Source organism: Oenanthe melanoleuca, chromosome 5 (genome assembly GCF_029582105.1).
Source record: "Oenanthe melanoleuca isolate GR-GAL-2019-014 chromosome 5, OMel1.0, whole genome shotgun sequence".
Lineage (NCBI taxonomy): Eukaryota > Metazoa > Chordata > Aves > Passeriformes > Muscicapidae > Oenanthe > Oenanthe melanoleuca.
Window position 1 is genome coordinate 10,548,984 of NC_079339.1, and position 18,268 is coordinate 10,567,251.

Sequence of the window (18,268 nt, forward strand, 5' to 3'; positions counted from 1 at the left end):
ACATCAAGGGTCAACTCTTTGTCCTCAGTAGGGAAAACAAGCAAGGGGTCAAATTCTTAGTTCATTTGTTAGGGAGACCTGCTTCCTTACATTGTCATAGAAGCCACCTTTTCAACTGGAGTGGTAATTTTGCTTAAACAATAGGAAATAGCCAGATACTTCATTATTACTGTTATGAATCCAATGTACTGTCTCCATCATGGTTTTTTATCAATGACAAGTTACTGTCACTGTCTGAGTAAACACAACTCTGCATATACACAGGTCTAGATAAATGGAATGCATTAAATCTGGAGACACTGTGGTGTCAGGCTGATTTTCTGGGGACACGTGACTATTCTTAAGTAAATACTAGAATTTTTTAATATAAAGCAAATGCATAGCACTAAAATGCAGCTGGAAAGAATCTCCCATTCTCTTCTGTCTTTCATGTTAATGCTCTCCAGATTTACACACTAATTACATGGCAAGTCTTAGAATCCTTCTGTTAAATTTATGAACAGGAGAACTGTTCAAAGATTCCTTCCCAAGTCTGAGATTCAGACTGGGAAATCTGCCTTTCCTACAGGAGAGTCCTTCATAAATTTTGATAAGACAGAAGGCGATAAGGGAACTAATATATGTGAAATAAAATAAAATGAAAATGCAGAAGCTGAGTAACATGAATTAAAAAAAGTCTTAGTCATGTCTTGGTTCTCATGAAAGTGGCAGAATCAGAGAATGTAAGTATAACCTTTATATCCTGTTTCAATGAACATACAGTGCAAACAGGTACATGATGCAATCTATAAAAATAAATGGTGTACAAAATCTGCAGTATAGCACATTACACTACACTTCATCTTGGCAGGTGGCATTTAAAGCCTTAGAAAATGACAGCATTCTATTGCAAAACCTCTGCTAAAATATTCCAGAAAAGAATGCTTGACTTTTCAAGTAAGTAACATAATTTTTTTTAAATCTGAAAATGTCTTTAGGCCCTTCACCTCTCCCTTCCCCCACTGAAGAGGAAGAGACAAAGAACAGCTCTGATGTCATGCCCAGCATTCCTGATGTATTGCTGCGAAAACTGCGAGTGCACAAATCACTTCCAGGAAGGTAAAAGCTCATTAGAAGTAGAAAAACATGGTCCAGGAGAAGACACATTAATAGTCTCCAGTCAACATCCCTTATGGAATTCCATTCATAAGGAGATAGATTATTGCACCTTAAAATGTGCAACACAGATTTTCTGAACAATTCTGGGGAATTCACCAACTTCCAGTAACTGGCCAACTTTTAAAATTAATTTGTGAGTTCCACATATAAAGCCTTAAGCCTTAATTGCATGCAACAAGAAGATTTTTATACAGATTTTTCTACTCCTGGTTTCCAGGATTGGTGCTGCAGATACGAACTCATATTGAAAATATTATTTCTCACCCCAGTGAAAATAATCAGGCCAGATTATGCTTTCCAATGATAGAATTTGGGCATGTAAGGATTCTGCAATTTTTCTGCAGGTGACCATTTTTCAAGGAAATGGAGTTTATTTTGCAAATGTAATTGAAGGATTCACTTGTGAATTCACTAATTTGGACTTTCCAAGACATTAAAACAATTCCAAGCTTATTCAGCCAAAAAATACTTCCTCCATTCACCCACATGGTTATGTACCAAAGCCACCAGAGCCTTCAGTTATCTGAACTAAGGATTCTCTGTGCAGGTGAAATAAATATTTAACATTTACAGTGAAGTAATTGTTATATACATTATTTTGTATAAATAAGTGCACAAAGTGAAGAACTTCTGAGATTATTGCTTGATTGTAATCAAAACTGAAAAATAGTGGAAAACTCTTGAAACTCAAGCATATATTTCTGGGATCCAACATATTTTGTTGTACTTTTCAGTTAAGTATTAGAATAGCTTTGTTTTTAGAGAAAAAACTCATTAAAATGTGAATTTTTAACTTTTATTTGTAGCTCCCCACCACTCACTGAAAAAGAAGTTGAGGTAAGTATGTTGTTACTTTAGACATATGTTCCAATTTTAAGTGGTTACTTTAAGTCTAAGGGTATTTATTAGAATAAGGTAATAGAGTGATTTTTTTTTTCCCCAAAATATATTTCTCATTTTAAAGAAAGCACATTGAACTCCATAAAAATAACAATTTTGTGAAATGTGGGCAGTAGAAATTGTAAAACGACAGAGTAGGAATAAGCAAAACATTTGTTTGTGTTTTTCATAATGAAATACAAATTCACTTTAGAAATAATTTTAATACTCTAATGTAGTATAAAAAATTTGAGATTAAATAAGATGAGAAACAAAGCAATTTAAATTACATTTTTATTGGCCAATGTGAGCTTTGGGGACATTTTTAAATCATATCCTGTTAATTTACATAATTTTTACTTCCTCTGTTCAAGCCAATAATTTTGTTTGCAGGTTGTTCTTTAGCTTGTAGGCTTTGTTTGTTGTATTTTTAATCACATACCAGTCAAAAAAAACCAACTTTATTTACAACACTGCAATCTATTAGAACTGTTGGTGCCTTGTGCTTTGCAAAGTATTAATCCTAAGAAATAATGAGTCTTGTAAAGAAAGAAATAATCTTTAAAAGCAGGGTGAAAGAGAATAAAAATGTTAGCACTTAATCTTTTGCTGGCTTCAGGGGTAGATGTTTAACCCTTATGTAAAACAATGCTCATGGTGAGCTCATCCCTGGACTTCCTCTGCACAGACTATCTGTTTAAAAACCTTGGGGACCCTTGGAGGAAGTCCAGCTAGAAAACAGATCCATTGTGATTCTGGTGCTTCTGGTAGGCTGCTTCCTTCATTATGTCTCTGCCTTACAGAGCTTCCAGAAAAACATCCAGGAAAAGAGGCAGCAACACATTTATTATTCCTATTTCAGTGGAAGTAAATAGAAATGATTTTTCAAAGAAAATTAATTTTAAAATACTTTCAGTTTTCTGTTTCAATACTTATTTAAGCAGCAAAGTTTGTTAAACACATGCCTTATCCATAAATTGTTATTGAAAATTATATTACTGAGATATATTAGTGAGACTTATTGGAAAATGCCTTTTTTTTAAATCCAAACAGAATGTATTTGTACAACTCTCCTTGGCCTTTAGAAATGATAGTTATACATTGGAATCTAGAATTCAGCAGGCAGAGAGAGAGAGAAATCTTACAGAAGAGAATGCTGAGAAGGAACTGGAAAACTTTAAAGCAGCCATTACGGTAAGAAAACAGTGGGAATTATTTTCCTATAGTGTACATGAAAGTGCACAAACATTGCAAATGTGTTTGACTGGTAAATTCAGCCCCAAAACTTCATTTTCTGCTGCTCAAACTTCTTGTCATGAGACACCTGCTACTCTGAGAGAGGGAGTATTCTGCCAGAGCACTGCTGGAAATGCCTAGGGGATGCTTCCCTGGGTCTAGCAGATCTCAGGAATAAATACTAGGAATTTGCTGTTCAGTTCTTGAATACAAGATACTACAAGGCAAGTTATGTGAAAGGAAACAGCAAGGAATACTTCAGGAATAGATACAATCTCAGGATCAGGTTTTGGGCCTAAGTACACTTTCATTCCAGCAGTCCCTGGTGTTCCTTTACAGCAATAGTTTTGAGTCCTTCCTGCCAGCTTTCTCTGGGTTTTCTAACTGGAACGACAAAAAAATTGCTGAGATGTGTCAACTTAAGTGCTGTGTGTGTCTCTATGCATAAACAGAGGGATGATTAGACACCAGGCTGATAAAAGAAATAGCCTTAGACCCAGCATTCATTATTGCAAGGAGATGCTGCCATTCTTATGAGAATAATGAGGAGAACATATGATTCTCCCATTTACTTTATCAAGAACATCATCAGGTAAGAAAATATACAATTAAAGAAAGATTATGATCTTCACATCTTTTCATCTGGAATTCCGAATCTCCATTTTCAAATTAATTGTTTCTGTAAAACAAAAATGTTGAGAATATTTTGCTGCTCTTTTCTCTGTTTTCTGTGTAAAGAGCAAGCAGAAACAGACTATTAAATCTCAGGATCTGCAGCCTGAAATAAGTCTGTTAGATTTGCTATGTATTTCTCTTAAGAATCCCTAATTAGGCACCAAGGATCATGTTGCCAGCATGGGACAGATGTGATTAGGATTTTCTTCCTTTAAGCAGTTCACATGCTACAATCTGGCTTTTACAAGCTTTTTTACATGATTTATAGCAAAGTGGAAACTGCCTTCTCTATGAAGCTTTTGTTCTGGACAATGGAATAAACTAACAAGCAATTAAAAGCAGTAATGGCTTCTGTAAAATCTTTATCATACTAGACCTAGGCTTGTTCCAATCTCATGGAGAGGTTATCTTCATTCCTGTAGACAGGCACAAGTCTTATGGCTCATTGACAGTTTTATCAGTCTCTCTGATTTTTTTAAGCAGTCTTGTGATAATTGTGTTATTCAGAAACCTAATTTCAAAGGAAAGCTGATCTACATGAATTTCCTATTTTTTTGAGAAAATAAGGAGGTTACATTTTCAAGAAAGAAAGGAAAGTCTGAAATTCTGTGCATGATTTTTCCTAAATGTATTCCCTTATGCCTTTTTTGTTCTTGCAGTCAAATTTTGGTTGCAAAATCATTATTATTATCAAAGTAGCATTGCTGTTCTTGAGACTAGAAAGTCTTATTTTCCAAATAAGTGAAATATCATGGAACTGAAAGAACACAAGTAACCTTCTTAATACATTGTGCCCAGAAAATTAAATTGTCCTTCGTCCCTCAGCAACCATTTTTAAGTGCTAGTTGAAATGAACTTAGTATTTGTAGAGTTCACAGGCAATGGGGCATGTTTCACTATAGATTTCTGAAGGGAAAGTACTGCAAATGTGCAGAGCCCTCTGTAACTCCTCAAGCTGTGTTCCTGCAGTTTGCAGTGAACCACCGTGCTCAGACTGGGCAGCAGCCCTGACTGTGGTGGCAGTGCTGGCACCCCTCTGTTGTTGCTGGATACTTCTGGGAACCAGGGAAAAAGCAGCCTTGAAGCCTTAGCTTTCTTAGACTGCTCAAGGACAAGAAATTATAACAATGATTATACACCTGCAGGGTGTGTGAGAGGCGTGTGAGTGTCTTGTGGTATTTTGCAGAAGTATGTTTTCAAAGAGGTGTTGCCTTCTTGGACCAATCACTCTTTTCTATTTTGTTTTTCACATACTACCCTATAAAAAGTGTAGTGTTTCTTTAAATAAATCTCTCTCTCTCTTTTGCTTCTCCATTGCACGAGGAGCTATGTTGCATTATCCTTTTCACTGCTCTCCTGTAGCCTAAAATGCAACATTCTCTCCATGTGGAGCTTTGCCTGGATATTTCTACCCCATTTTGAGGCTCTGGCCACTCCATTGGAACTGAAAACAAGCTGATAAAGCTGGTGTGTTTTTGTTTCAGTCTTCAGCTCACCTGTGGCACCACTATGAGCACAGGGAAGCCTACCAGAAGCTGCTGGAGGACATCGCGGTGCTGCGGCGCTTGGCTGCCAGGCTCTCGAGCCGCGCCGAGATGGTCGGAGCCGTTCGCCAGGTGAGGCCATCCTGGTGTTCAGTTGTGTCCTGGGTCCACAGATTCACTCTTTTCCAGCCTGGCCTAGAGGTTATGTTCACCCTCTGAGTTTTATTTGCCATTTTGACAGATTGAAGGCATCTGTTGCAGTGTCAGGTAACATGCCAATGCAGCCTGGAAATAGAATTCCAATGGCCCATTAAGCTATGTAACATCTGTACAACAGGAACATAGCTTTTTTTCAGATCTATAGCTGCATCACAAGAAACTAATTTCAAATCAGTGCTGCACAAAGAAGAAAACTTTTCTGGGTCAAAAAGCTCATCTAATTCAGTCAGCTGCCTTTGGCAACAGCTCAGTCAATTAGAGTATGAGAGCAGAGTAAGTATAAATGAGAACACATCAATACCCTCCCAGATTCAAGAGTGTTCCCTTTGCCCTCTGAAGTAACTCGACTGATGCCAGTGACTAAGACCTTTGATGATTTGAAAACAAATGTGATATAACACATAAGCAATCAGATAGGCACAAATGCAGGGTGTATGAATATATGACAAAACAAATTATTATATTATGTGAAATGGATATGAATTGGCATTTTCTTCCAACTATCTTTGGAATTTTCAGTCGTGGAGGCACCAATATTTTCCTAAAAACAACAACTCCAGATTTAGCCCTGACATGGAGCATACATATAGAGGCAAATGATTTGTCAGAGACGTGTAGAGGTTACCTGGATATTTCCTTCTTTCCTTCCTTAGGAGAAGCGTATGTCAAAGGCAACAGAAGTAATGATGCAGTATGTGGAAAATCTGAAAAGGACATATGAAAAGGATCATGCTGAACTAATGGAGTTCAAGAAACTTGCCAATCAGAATTCTAGCAGAAGCTATGGTGCATCTGGTAAAGAAAAAATAAAAATTTAAGGGTTTGTCTTGCCTCTAATTCAGAGAGATGTTGGTGCTATTAATGATTTAAAGTAAATTATTATGAAATCTGTTCATAGAATTCTGATCTACAGGAGTGGATTTTTTGAAAGTCACAGAAATAAGTTAAAATGTTTCATATGAGCCATACTTAATGCTATAGTACTGTAATTTGAAATCACACCAAATGATGATTAGATCCAGTCATATTTTCTTGTGGCCTCTTACAAATCCATGTATGCTGCCCAATTTTAATTCAACTACCTTTTAGGTCCAGATGATGGCAAAATTTCATTATTAAAAACTCTTTTTTCTTTTTGCAACCTTTTCTTTCCTTTGCTGGAAACTGAAATATGAGGATTTTCCTTTGCAAGAACTTGTATATGGAGGCCAATAGTCGGTTTTTTCTCTGATTTAGTGAAAATAGTAATGATTCGGTTATTTGCAATTATTTCAAATTTCTTGTGCAGATATAATTGAGAAGACAGGTGTATGACAATACTGTATGACAATAAATACAAAGCCCTGTGTAAATATACTGTATGTGAGTTTGAAATAGAAGCAAGAGCTCTATTAATGTTATTTAGAGATACTCATGTAGTCTGACTGTTCTTTGTCTTTGTTTCTGTGCAGAAGATGGGGTTCCTCGTTCATCTAGATCCATGTCTCTCACTGTTGGGAAGGTATTTCTACAATATAAAGAAAAAAAACATTTAATGTAGTGAAATTTCTTTGTCTGTATGCACTCAGTTCTTTAGGCTGAAAATTGAGAATTTACCAGAACAGAACAGTGCTGGTAATTCTCAATATCATCCATACAATTTAGTGCATGTGCTTTGCAATTTTGGATACATGGTTTAGTATGACCTTGTTCAATAATGATAGTGCCTGATGTGAAACTCCAGTGTTTTGTTTCTGCAAAATTTCCAAGTGTTGGAGATCAAGTCTATCACAAAACTGGCTAAAACAACCAGTGATTTGGGAGGCATGAGTCCCACTATGACGGTTATGAAATTTGGTGATCAGATGCATTATTAAACTCAGTTTACTGTTTATTTTTATATTTTTATTTTATTTGGTTGTAGTTCTTTAGGTTTAATTTATTCTTGCTGTCTCTGAGTGTTGGATACAAAGAATTACAGCACAGAGCATGCTGAGGGCAAGATGGGATTTTAGAATGAGAACCCCACAGGTTGAAGCAGAGGTCTCAAAAAAAGACTAAATTTAACAGGGACAAGTCTAAGTAATAAAGAGGAGGAGAAAAAGAACCCAAACACTAGAATGGACTGCCTACCATGCCTGCAGACTTCCCAGTGTAATTTTTCAGGAGGATATTAAATAAAACTGTCATTAATGAATAGGTGTGGTTGGTTTTATCTAGAACCAGAATCATAAAATGACTCCTAACTATTCACTAAACCTGTATTTAACTCCTTTCCTGTGAAGTTGTCTAGAGCAGAATCTTAGAAGTGTTTGGATATGCACTAAAACAAAAGTGTTAGATGCTGTGTTTTGATGTTTTATTCTCAGTTGGAAGTATAGATTGTACATAGATTTTATAAGATGAAACATTCGGCTACTTATCAAATGACAGCAAAAATTTACATAATTTTTACTTGAGCTAGAATATATTGTTACATTTAGCATGTGTTTGTCATAAGAAAGAATTTTTATGGTCTTTGGGAAATATAAGCAGTGTTGCATGATGTTTTCCAACAATTCAGGGGTGGGGGAGAAGAGGCTGCTCTTTTATGGAAGGAATGGATGTTTTCATTTCAGTAAATTATAATTAATAGGTTTACATGTAATTAATACATCATAGTGGGTACAGTATAACATAGCAAGATAAGAGTTTCATGTGTGACTTCATTATTTCCAGTCATTGTGACACTGGCACTTTCCCCAGCATCATTATGCATCTGCTTTAATCAAAGATAAAGGCCTATGGTAAGAGCTGACAATATAAACTCAGAACGTTTTTGTTGTGTGATTTACACTGCTGGGCTTTCAGTGTGGAGGGAAAAGAGCAGCATCTCTGTGCCACACCTCATTTCACATTAAGCACTTGCCATACCAGACAGTGCAAGATGAATTTCTGGGGAAAACCATGACCTTTTATTTTACTTTTGCTCCCAACTCTCCTTTTCCCAAAGGGGACACTAGACCTACATCTTTGCCACACAAATTAACCCACAGAATTATTCTTACTTCTGTCTTGTTGCATGGTTGGAAAAATAATTTTTGTTTCTCCCAGAATATGCCTCGGAGGAGAGTCAGTGTTGCAGTTGTTCCTAAATTTAACTCCTTGAACATTCCTGGTCAGTCACCAACAGCTTCACCTATACCTTCAATGCCATCCCTGGTAAGTAAAACCCACATTTTAAAGTTAACAGTTTTAGTCTAAACTACTTTTGCATAGGGGCAAGCTATAGTTACTATAAAGTGGAAGCTTTTTCATTGGTTTAACTTGTTCTGACTCCATCCTAGTATCACAGGCACTGGAGGTTAATGAGGCAATTTGCCTTTTAATCTGAAGTAACAGACAGCAAAGACATAGTGAAAAGAGTTGTACAGTGTTGAAGAGACATTTCAACCAGAAACCACAGAACACAGCTGGACTGCTGTTCTTCATTGCCAAAAGTCCACTGAACAGAAATAAATGTAATTAATGTACAGAAAGCATGTAAATGTAATTAATGTACGTGGTAGCAATTTAGAGGTTCTGTGATGATCTGGGATCAGTGGAGCCATCAGCCTTTATATTGAGTGTTTATTTGTAAAACTAATAAATTAAATGAAACTCTAATCTGACCGTAATAAATTCATACAAGTGCTTTGGACAAAAACTCCAAGACATACTCACTGTTCAGAGATGAGCTAAGATGGGACATAAAGTTATGGAGTTTCCTGTTAAGGATATAGGTTTATTTAAATGAGGATTTTGCTGAGGAACTAAATCTATTTATCTCTTTTTTTATTTGTAAAAAAGCATCTGTGGAATTTATTTATTCTGAACTCAGAGTCAGTTGTTTCAGGAACCTGGTGTGTTTGTTTGCTATGTTTTATTATTAATTATTTTTTTTTAAAATTTCCCGTTGAAAACTGATCTAATAAATTAATGTTCTGAGGATAATAGAAGAGGAGCAATAGAAGAATTTTACTGTTCAGGGATCAATATATGAAGGAAAACATTTTTCTAGGGAAAAAAAAACCAGGGTAGAAGGAAATGTCAGAGAAAATTCTTAATGTGCAGGTCCGTTGTTTACTCTGGTTAATGGGAGCAACATGGAAGCAACACATTAATGATATTTTGCTTGTGAGTGTGGGGAGAAAACCTAAGCAGCACAGTGCCTTTGTAATTTTATTGAACACTCATTTGAAATTAACTAATGAATTTTAATTGGTATTTAATTATTTAGTCATGAATGTTAACTAATTAATGAATGTAACATATATTGCTGTATTTTACTTACAGTCTGAATCGCCCAGTAATGGAAGAAGCAACCTAACATCTACTCCTGCTCTGCCAGCTCTTCTAGAAAAGTGAGTTTTGTCCAGGTCATCTTTGTACCTATTAAGTGCTAATACCTAAATGATAATTTAAAGAATCATATTTTGGAATATTGTGATATTACTACTACTTGTCAGAATGCTTTAAACATGCAAAGTAAAAGCTTTCAATGTGTACATCACTACAGAATACTGAATTTCATGTATTTTAGATGAGTGCTGAGGCAGGACAAAAGTTATCTTATGTCTTTGTTTTACCTTGTGCTTTACTAAGAATGTAAGTATTCAGCAACTGAGAAAACAAGAATGGGGAGCTACAGTACCGGCTGCTACTATTCAAAAGAACTCTACAAGATCTAGACCATCTTTTGAAACTGCACAGAAATTCTATGAGAAAATACAACTATCAAAAGAACCTTATCAATATTTTGCACCTAAGAAAACAAATTGTGTTACCAAACAACAGAGGCAGAACTTGAAATTTAGCTTTGAGCATAAGTGTGTGTGCATGGGCCAGCTGGTCTAGTAGTGCAGAGTTTTGTATGTTTAAGCACTTCAAGCTTATACTCACTGTTTGTTTAAAGTCCAAGTGAAAATAAAGTCTACTGTTAATATGACTTGAGAGGAAATCCATTCCCTACATATGGTGTCAATCAGGTTGAACTATTTTAGTGTCAGGAAAATAAGGCCTGCAAAAAGGGTGAGATTCCAGAAGCTGAAATGGGATGATCCATTGTTGAGCTTAAACCTTGACTTTGATAGATCTGCTATGTCTCAATCACTTAAACACTCTGTCCCAGGAGAGCACTGCAGGAAGACAGCAATATAAACCAGCTTATCTTCAGGCTAGATGCTCCAAACTTTTACTTGAGAAAAGTTCTAGAGAGAAAAGTGAGATATGTGTATTTTTTTAACCTGTGCATCAGTTCAGCATATAAAGTAAGCACAGGAGAATACTTAAAAGACAAATAAAAACAATGATTTGTTGAATTAGTATTTGACATTACTTCTGTTATGTTCCTCTTATGTAGCAGGTTATAATTTCTAAGATGATTTTTAGAAAGTTGAGGGAAATGTTTTCATGAACAGCAAATAAATGCCATGGATGAGCCAGGAAAGAAAGGCTCTTTTCTTCTTTTTTAAAGAAGAATAAAAATTATAGTTTTCTTACCTTAGAAACATAGTAATTACTGTTCTTAAATCACACCATCATGAAACTAATATTTTTGTTGGTGTTTAGTTTTTTTCCTTTGAAAGACATTTGATTTCTCCAATGACATTAAAAAAGACAAAATATGACTCACAAAATTGCAGCATACTCCAAATACAACACATTTCCATGATGTTATTTTCTATTTGTCTGCTTCTTTTGTCTTGGCAGTGGAAAGTCAAATGGAGAGCCTGACTGTGAAACCTCAACTTCTGTGCTGACACAGAGTGGGTTGGAAGAGATCAGTCCTGAAACTAAGGCCAAGATAGAAGAGGAAGCCTATAACAAGGGGTGGGAGTATTTTTTGTGAACTAAATATCTAAATATGTTCTACCAGATGAGGACATCTGTTTTTAAAATTTAGTTTTAAATACAGTAGTTATGTTATTGGTGTCTCAAAGTGCTTTACACAGCACGTTTTGGGGCAATAAAAAACTTTGGGATCTGTTTCTGAATGTCAAGCAAAGAATTTTGTATTATGTGAAGAGGGAAACAAATTTTGTTTCTCTCCTGCAGAATCCAGCCTGCCATCTGACTTTAGCATTGAATTGCATTTATTCTCCAGGAAAAAAAGAAGCGTCTAGAGGATATTCCAAAAGATGGAAAGTTATAGAGAAATGTTTACTGACTCCTTTACAATAGATAAAAAATTGTTCTCAGTGGAGAACAACCTCTTTTATTTTGTTCAAAATGGCAAATTTGGTATCAGCTGAAATATAATCCTCTGTTCAGGGAGGGTGGATGTCTGTGTGCCTTACTGATGGTCTTCAGCTAATTTTTACTCTTGTTCAAGTGCTGCAACACTGCTACTTGTGTTTTATTACATGTGAAAAACATAAAGCTAATTTTTCATTAAATAAGATCATGCTTATACAACATCCTAGATTAAGAAATAAATGTTTTGTCTGATAAAGATATCAGGAAGCCTTGAAGAAAACCAAAGAACTTCAGCAACTGAAGGAAGAAGATGAAGAGACACCCAAAGAAAGTCACGATGAACATGAAGAAAGTGAAAATGAAGATGAGATAAAAAATCTGAAAAGCAGGTAAGACAGTGGTGTAATATGTCCATACAAGAGGGCCACTTTTTTCTACTTGTGGTACCCAAGCAATTGTTTTATACTATCATTTTGGTATGTTTTCCTCCTGGGGAAGCATATTGAAGTAACAGTATTTTCAGAGAAAGTAATATTCCAAGACAATGTAGTTGCAAAACGCAAAACTTTTGATTTTGATATTTTGGTTAAAGCTGTATGTTGACATCAAGATGCTTCATCTTGATGGGGTTTGGTTCTGATTTAGGGTAAAAGAATGCTTCATAAAAGTTCCTTAGATGCTAAAATGTATTTCTTTGTGGATATGTACTGCCTCATAAAGGTAATTCAGGAACCTGAATTAGTGCCATGTGTCATTGCTGTCACTAGAGTGACACTGCATCCATCTTTACCCAGTGCTCTCTGTACATTACAGAAGAATTGAATGCTAGCCAAAGCAAGTAATATGTCCAATCCCAGGTTAAGGCAGGGATCCTTAGCTAATCCAGAAGAATTAATTTCCATTCCATAACCATTATAGCTATAAACATCTGCTGATTAGAGATTTCAGCCACCTTCAGAGAGCAGCCATCTCATTACTCATGACACTCTTGGAAGGAAATGTTTGCCACATATTACAACATTTAATTTAGTTGTTCAAGGTATGAACAGTGCAGAATTTCACATGATATCAATCTCTGAGATTTGCCAGCTGACAGGTGGGAGAAACAGGAATCAAGTTTACAGTCTCCAGCTGTCTCACAAATATTACTCATATATAGTTGGAATATCTGAGTGTACAGCTCATCATAAAAGAACTTTACAGTTTGATCCTCCTATGACAAAGGGTATTGGGGAAAAAAAGATGGTGCACCACCTATGACACTTTTCAAATTGAAAAGCTTAAGATAATAAATTTGCATTTGATTAATATATAATAGTTTTCTTTTCATTTTATAGCAGACTTGAAGTCATCGTGAATTACTTATATATCCTGTACCCCAAACTGAGCAAACACTGGAATGTGGTGTGGCTTGTAGTGGCTGCAATAGTCATTTTTGCTGTGGTGTTGGGAATCTACCATTCCTACAACTCCTGTGATGAAAAGTCAGAGGCACCTGAAGGGAAGGCCAGCTGTTCTGCAGCCCATCAGTATTCCTGGTGGAACTCAGGATTCCGACAGGAGCAACGAACGGAATAACAGAGGAACCATCACGCCCTCATGGACCCTGAGCAAGTCTGTGTAACAGAGCACCGTTGTTAAAGGTAGTGCTTAGTCATCCCTGTGGCTGTTCCACGTGATCCCTTAAGCAAGTGAGTTACTCCACACCACCAGGTTTGGGATACATGGTGAACATTCTTTGCCAAGATGCCAATCTAAGAAATAATCCTGTCTGTCCTCTTATTGTAAAGGACTCGTACAAATAAAGTAATATTGAATCATAGTAAGGTTGTGGCAGTAATCAGCAACCTGCAAGACATTTAAAATAATGATTTGCACAGGACATTGACATTTTGAAGACCATCAGAAAACCCTCATTGGCAGTTAGTGCTTTACTTTGCATTTCCTGAATTTATTGTTGGTTGTTGAAGTACTAACTGCATTTAAGTCCTTTGGGTTTTAAGAGGCTAATTAATTTCCTTATTCATGACTATTGGGTAGAAATAGAAACACTTCCATAGAAGAATATAATTATATTCTAAGACCAAATGCCTTGCTGCTAAAGTAATTTTATAAGAAAAATTATCTATATGATTATTTAAATGGAATGTTAAGCACATGCATAAATGTGTTTTATTATATACTTTAAGAATGGGACCACCACTTCTTAAAAAATGGGATACTCAGCAGAACCTAAAATGAGGTCGAGGTGGCACAGCTGATATCATCCAATAAGTCTGGGAACTTCTGATATATAAAAGTTTCCAAAAATTTATGTATGCCACTCAGAGTCAGTACTGGTTACAGCCAAAAGTGGAGGGGTCCATGTGCTACCCAAACCCAAAACATAGCAGTCTTTGACATGGGAAGCAATCTTCAATTCTTTATTGAATAGAAAACAAAAGCTCTTCAAACCTCTGTATAGAAGTGACCACACCAAGCAGACTCTGCCCTCCTGCTCACACAGCAAACAGGCATTCTTTGAGATCTGCAGCAGGAAGAGAGTTCTGAGAGCAACCAGAACCCAACCAGTGCCTACATGAGTCAGGCCATGGTAGCATTGAGGACTTAGGAGAGCTCATTCTGTGTTTTCAGTTCATTTTCAGAATCTGATGCCAAGATCAAAACTGATCTGATACACTTCCAAAGCTGAACTACCACATCAGAATAGAATAATCTGTTGCCTAGATTTTCTGCCAGTTCTGCCTATTTGGGAGTTGTGATTCTTACACAAGAATGTGAAAGCTGAAATTTTTGGACAAGCAATTTGAAAATGGTGAAGCCATTACCTGTACAACACCCAACACCTAGGGCTGAGACCAAAATGTGTGTCACTGGAGGTGGGCCATTTGTACCTGCTGAGCATCACTTCTGGGTGAAGGTGAACCATGTTTGTTTTTCCACAGCTACAGCCACAACAGCAAATCCAGTGTGACACTCGATTGCACTCCAGTCCTGCATTCTCCTGGCATTTTCTGATTGAGAAATGGATTCTGTTTTCCAACAGAAGGATAAGAGTGTTATGAAGTACTGTAATTTCAGTTCTGATTAGTTAATATTGTCCTGTCTTCTATTGGTGGAAACACTGAACCTTAAGCTAACTGTCAAAGAAAACAGGTTTCTAACTCAGTCAGAAATGTAGTTCACATACTAGTAACAAATATCCTGCTGGTGAATTTTTGTTGGACATGTGTTTCTTAGGAGACATTTATCTAGGGAAAGAAAAGAAAAAAAAAAAAAAAAAAAAATATATATATATATATATATAAAAGCACTACCACCTTTTTTGGGGGGGCAGTGGCTGGGGAAGGGAGTTTATGAGCAATTAGGTGGGATTTTATTATTTTAAAGTATATATATCGAGGAATAGTGTGCTTAAGGAAGTTCAAAAAGGATAATGGGGAAGTGTGATTTGGTCTAAAATTGCAATTGGTAAAGAATAAGACAGGAGAAGGTTTCTTGCAAATTACTTGGAATCTGGTTCAGTTAGAATTTCTGACTGTGAAGAACTACTGTGACCTTTCATGTACTTTAAGTATTTGAAGAAACTTGTCCATTGTTTCTTGAATACTTCTTTATTAAAATCAGCTTCTTTAACTTAATGTCCTTTACAAATAACATTGATAACTTCGTAAGACAATAAACACTGAAGGGAAATAGTCCTAAAGATTTGTCTATGCCAAAAATTATGGCACATATTTATGTGATCGTGGAAATGTTGGGCTGCACTGAAGAAAAATAATTAACAATGCCTGTAACTGAATTAAATTCTTTTTATTTACACCTGCACTGTTGTAAGTCCAACAACTTATTGTAAGTGCACATAGAAAGTTATTGATATCAGCAGGACTCTCTAATTGCTTAGTGTTAAGCATGTGAAAAGGTCTTTTTGGTCAGTGAGTGAATGAGGTCTCCATCCTCTCTTAAAATTCAGCACACTGGCTTTTTGTGGAATTAGTGCAAAGGGACAATTCCCATAAGAAGTTGTACTCATTTGAACTGAACTACTTGCATGTCTGAGGCAAGTATAATTCAGCCACAAATGAGCTGAAAGAGGCAAGAGATTTTAATGGGGGTGCAAAAATAAACATAAAGTTTACTAAAAAGAAAAATTGTTCTTTTTATAACTACTTTGAGCAAACTGTCCACTAAAAATAATAAACCACAATGACTAACAGCACACTAAATAGCTATGCTTATATTTTTCAATGATTTAATTAAAACACCTTTTGTTTAATAGGAAACTAGATTAAGCTCAAAAAATATTCTAAATATCATTTTATCTGTTGGATATTAGTTTGCTTTATCTGGAAAAAAAGCCAAACAACCTCTTCTGTGTTCAAAGATCACATCAGATAACAAGAAACAGACTTATTATTTATGCTATTAACACTGAAATAGTTTTCTCGAGGTGCAATATTTATTTTTCTGCTTTAACAAGACACATTTATGGTTTCTCCTGCACAGCAAAAAGAATTTCAAAAGGGCACTATTTTTGTGTATCATATTTAAATTTGTAATATTGTAAGATTTTGCACAAGTGTGCTGGTATTGTACTGTATAGTATCACATACTTGAGTTTTGAAATAAAATTATGATTTCAAAGTGCTCAGTGTTTTTACCTTCAAGATTTGGGATGCTCTGTCTGCATAGTGATGGCCGTGTCCTCATGAAATAAGTCCTACCTTGTCTACACTGTTACCCATTCCAAGGATCTTGCTCTTAGTCTTCCAGTTCTTCAGGAAAATGGTACAGAAGAGGAGAGCAAACTCCTGTGTCAATGGAGAAAGCATTTGGAAGCAGGATCATCCCTGCCATGCCCTAGAAACCAGCTGAGAGAGGAAGCTGAAATATCCTGGAAAGAGTTTAACTCCTGCTTCAGAGGGAGGCCACGTGTCACGGAGGAGGCTGAACATGGGAAGCCACAAGGGAAATCTGTAACCCAAGGATTCTGGGCAAAAGGTCAGGAATCTTTATTTGCTTCGTGTCCTTGTGGACTTGGGAGGTCTGGGAAGCCTGGGTCTTGTGGGGAGAAGACTTCCCTGACCAGCAGGTAGGAGTCAGTCCTGAAGTTCTGAATCTCTGATGATCTCTGCCAGGGGACAAACTCTGGGACATCAACAACCTGGAAAGGAATTACTGTTTCCATGGAAAGACCCTGATATTTGTATTTTCTACATGAACATTTTTTTTTTGTTTTCTCCACTGTTGTTCAGATTTCAAGGTTCCTTTTGAAATTATTGTATAGAACAGTTATGTATGTTCTGCCTTATCAAAAGTTTTCTGTTTAGCAACCCTCATCAGTATTTTGAAACATGCTGACATAAAAGGCTGGGAATTTTTCCTATAAGTTACAATAAGTGTTTAGGTCAAAGACTAATTAATCATTCACTATAGGTCTGCTTTTTTTTACCACACTGATTATGAAAAAGACACACCAAAAGGTTAAAGACCTTTTGTACTGTTACAGTCCAGATAAGTGATCTTCCACGCAGTTTTGGAACAGCTGAACTACAAAAAGGAAGAAACAGACAGAAAACAAAGTTATTTCAGTCTTGCTTTGTCATTCTAAAATTCTTTTCTCCCTGTCCTAATCTGTAAGACATTGTGAAGGAACTCATCTTTGTTTTGGTGTTGTGAAGGTGTTTATCTCATTTTAACAGCTAAAAATCCTACTAAACATCAAGAATTTGACTAAAGGAACTTTGCACGGTGAGGATAGTAGGCACAAAATGTTGAGATCTGTCAGGATACTTAGCATGCAATTTTAAAATGTCAGAAACACAGCTATTCATTAGTTTTCATGGCAGGAAATACTTAGCATTTCAAGGTAAGTATTTTCAATGGTAAGATTTCATTTAATGTTCTCAGTATTTTATAGCCATAGTCCATGAAAGCTACAAAATAACTAATAATTAGTTTCTGCTTCTACCTTATAAAAGCGAGCAAATCCTCTTACAGCCTTCTTCAAGTGAGAGCCAAGTCTGATTACAGTATCTGACATTGCTATGGCTTTGTGGAGGCTGGTAAGTACAGCACAATAAGGAATGGAAAAGAAATTGGAGCTAGAACTTTGTCTAAAGACCTCATTTTTACCAAATTCAGTTCCAAACCACAGCCCAAACACAACCTAGTTCTCATTTCATCATTGCTAATGGATGAGTGAATTCACTGACCCCCAGCATTCTCCTCAGGCCCTGCAGGTGAAGAAAAGTGAACAGACCATCATCTAATAGCCCTGTTACATGCTGCTGCATGTGTCTGTGCCCTATTAAAGGTTAATGCCATCTCATGTATTAACTATTTCTAAATGCAAACTACAGTTTAAACAGGTAGCTTTACACTGTTTACAGGACTATGAAAACAGTGGAGACACTGCACAT

The 18,268-nt window shown here is 36.2% G+C and overlaps 1 protein-coding gene across 13 annotated transcripts in view; it reads left to right on the top strand.

Annotated features, from left to right (window-relative positions):
• The window catches only part of IRAG1 (inositol 1,4,5-triphosphate receptor associated 1), a 73,403-nt gene extending 56,911 nt beyond the window's left edge, over positions 1-16,492 (top strand). For 7 of the 13 annotated variants that reach the window (XM_056494179.1, XM_056494177.1, XM_056494176.1 and 4 more), the window contains 11 exons: positions 978-1,098; positions 1,965-1,995; positions 3,091-3,231; positions 5,433-5,564; positions 6,305-6,446; positions 7,103-7,152; positions 8,724-8,831; positions 9,945-10,012; positions 11,358-11,480; positions 12,104-12,235; positions 13,184-16,492. In XM_056494179.1, coding sequence (XP_056350154.1) covers positions 978-1,098; positions 1,965-1,995; positions 3,091-3,231; positions 5,433-5,564; positions 6,305-6,446; positions 7,103-7,152; positions 8,724-8,831; positions 9,945-10,012; positions 11,358-11,480; positions 12,104-12,235; positions 13,184-13,424 — 1,289 coding nt within the window. In that variant the 3' untranslated portion in view covers positions 13,425-16,492. The remainder of the gene's footprint in view (positions 1-977; positions 1,099-1,964; positions 1,996-3,090; positions 3,232-5,432; positions 5,565-6,304; positions 6,447-7,102; positions 7,153-8,723; positions 8,832-9,944; positions 10,013-11,357; positions 11,481-12,103; positions 12,236-13,183) is intronic. The other 6 variants (XM_056494187.1, XM_056494184.1, XM_056494185.1 and 3 more) reach the window with 3 other exon arrangements.
• Positions 16,493-18,268: the final 1,776 nt, after the last annotated feature.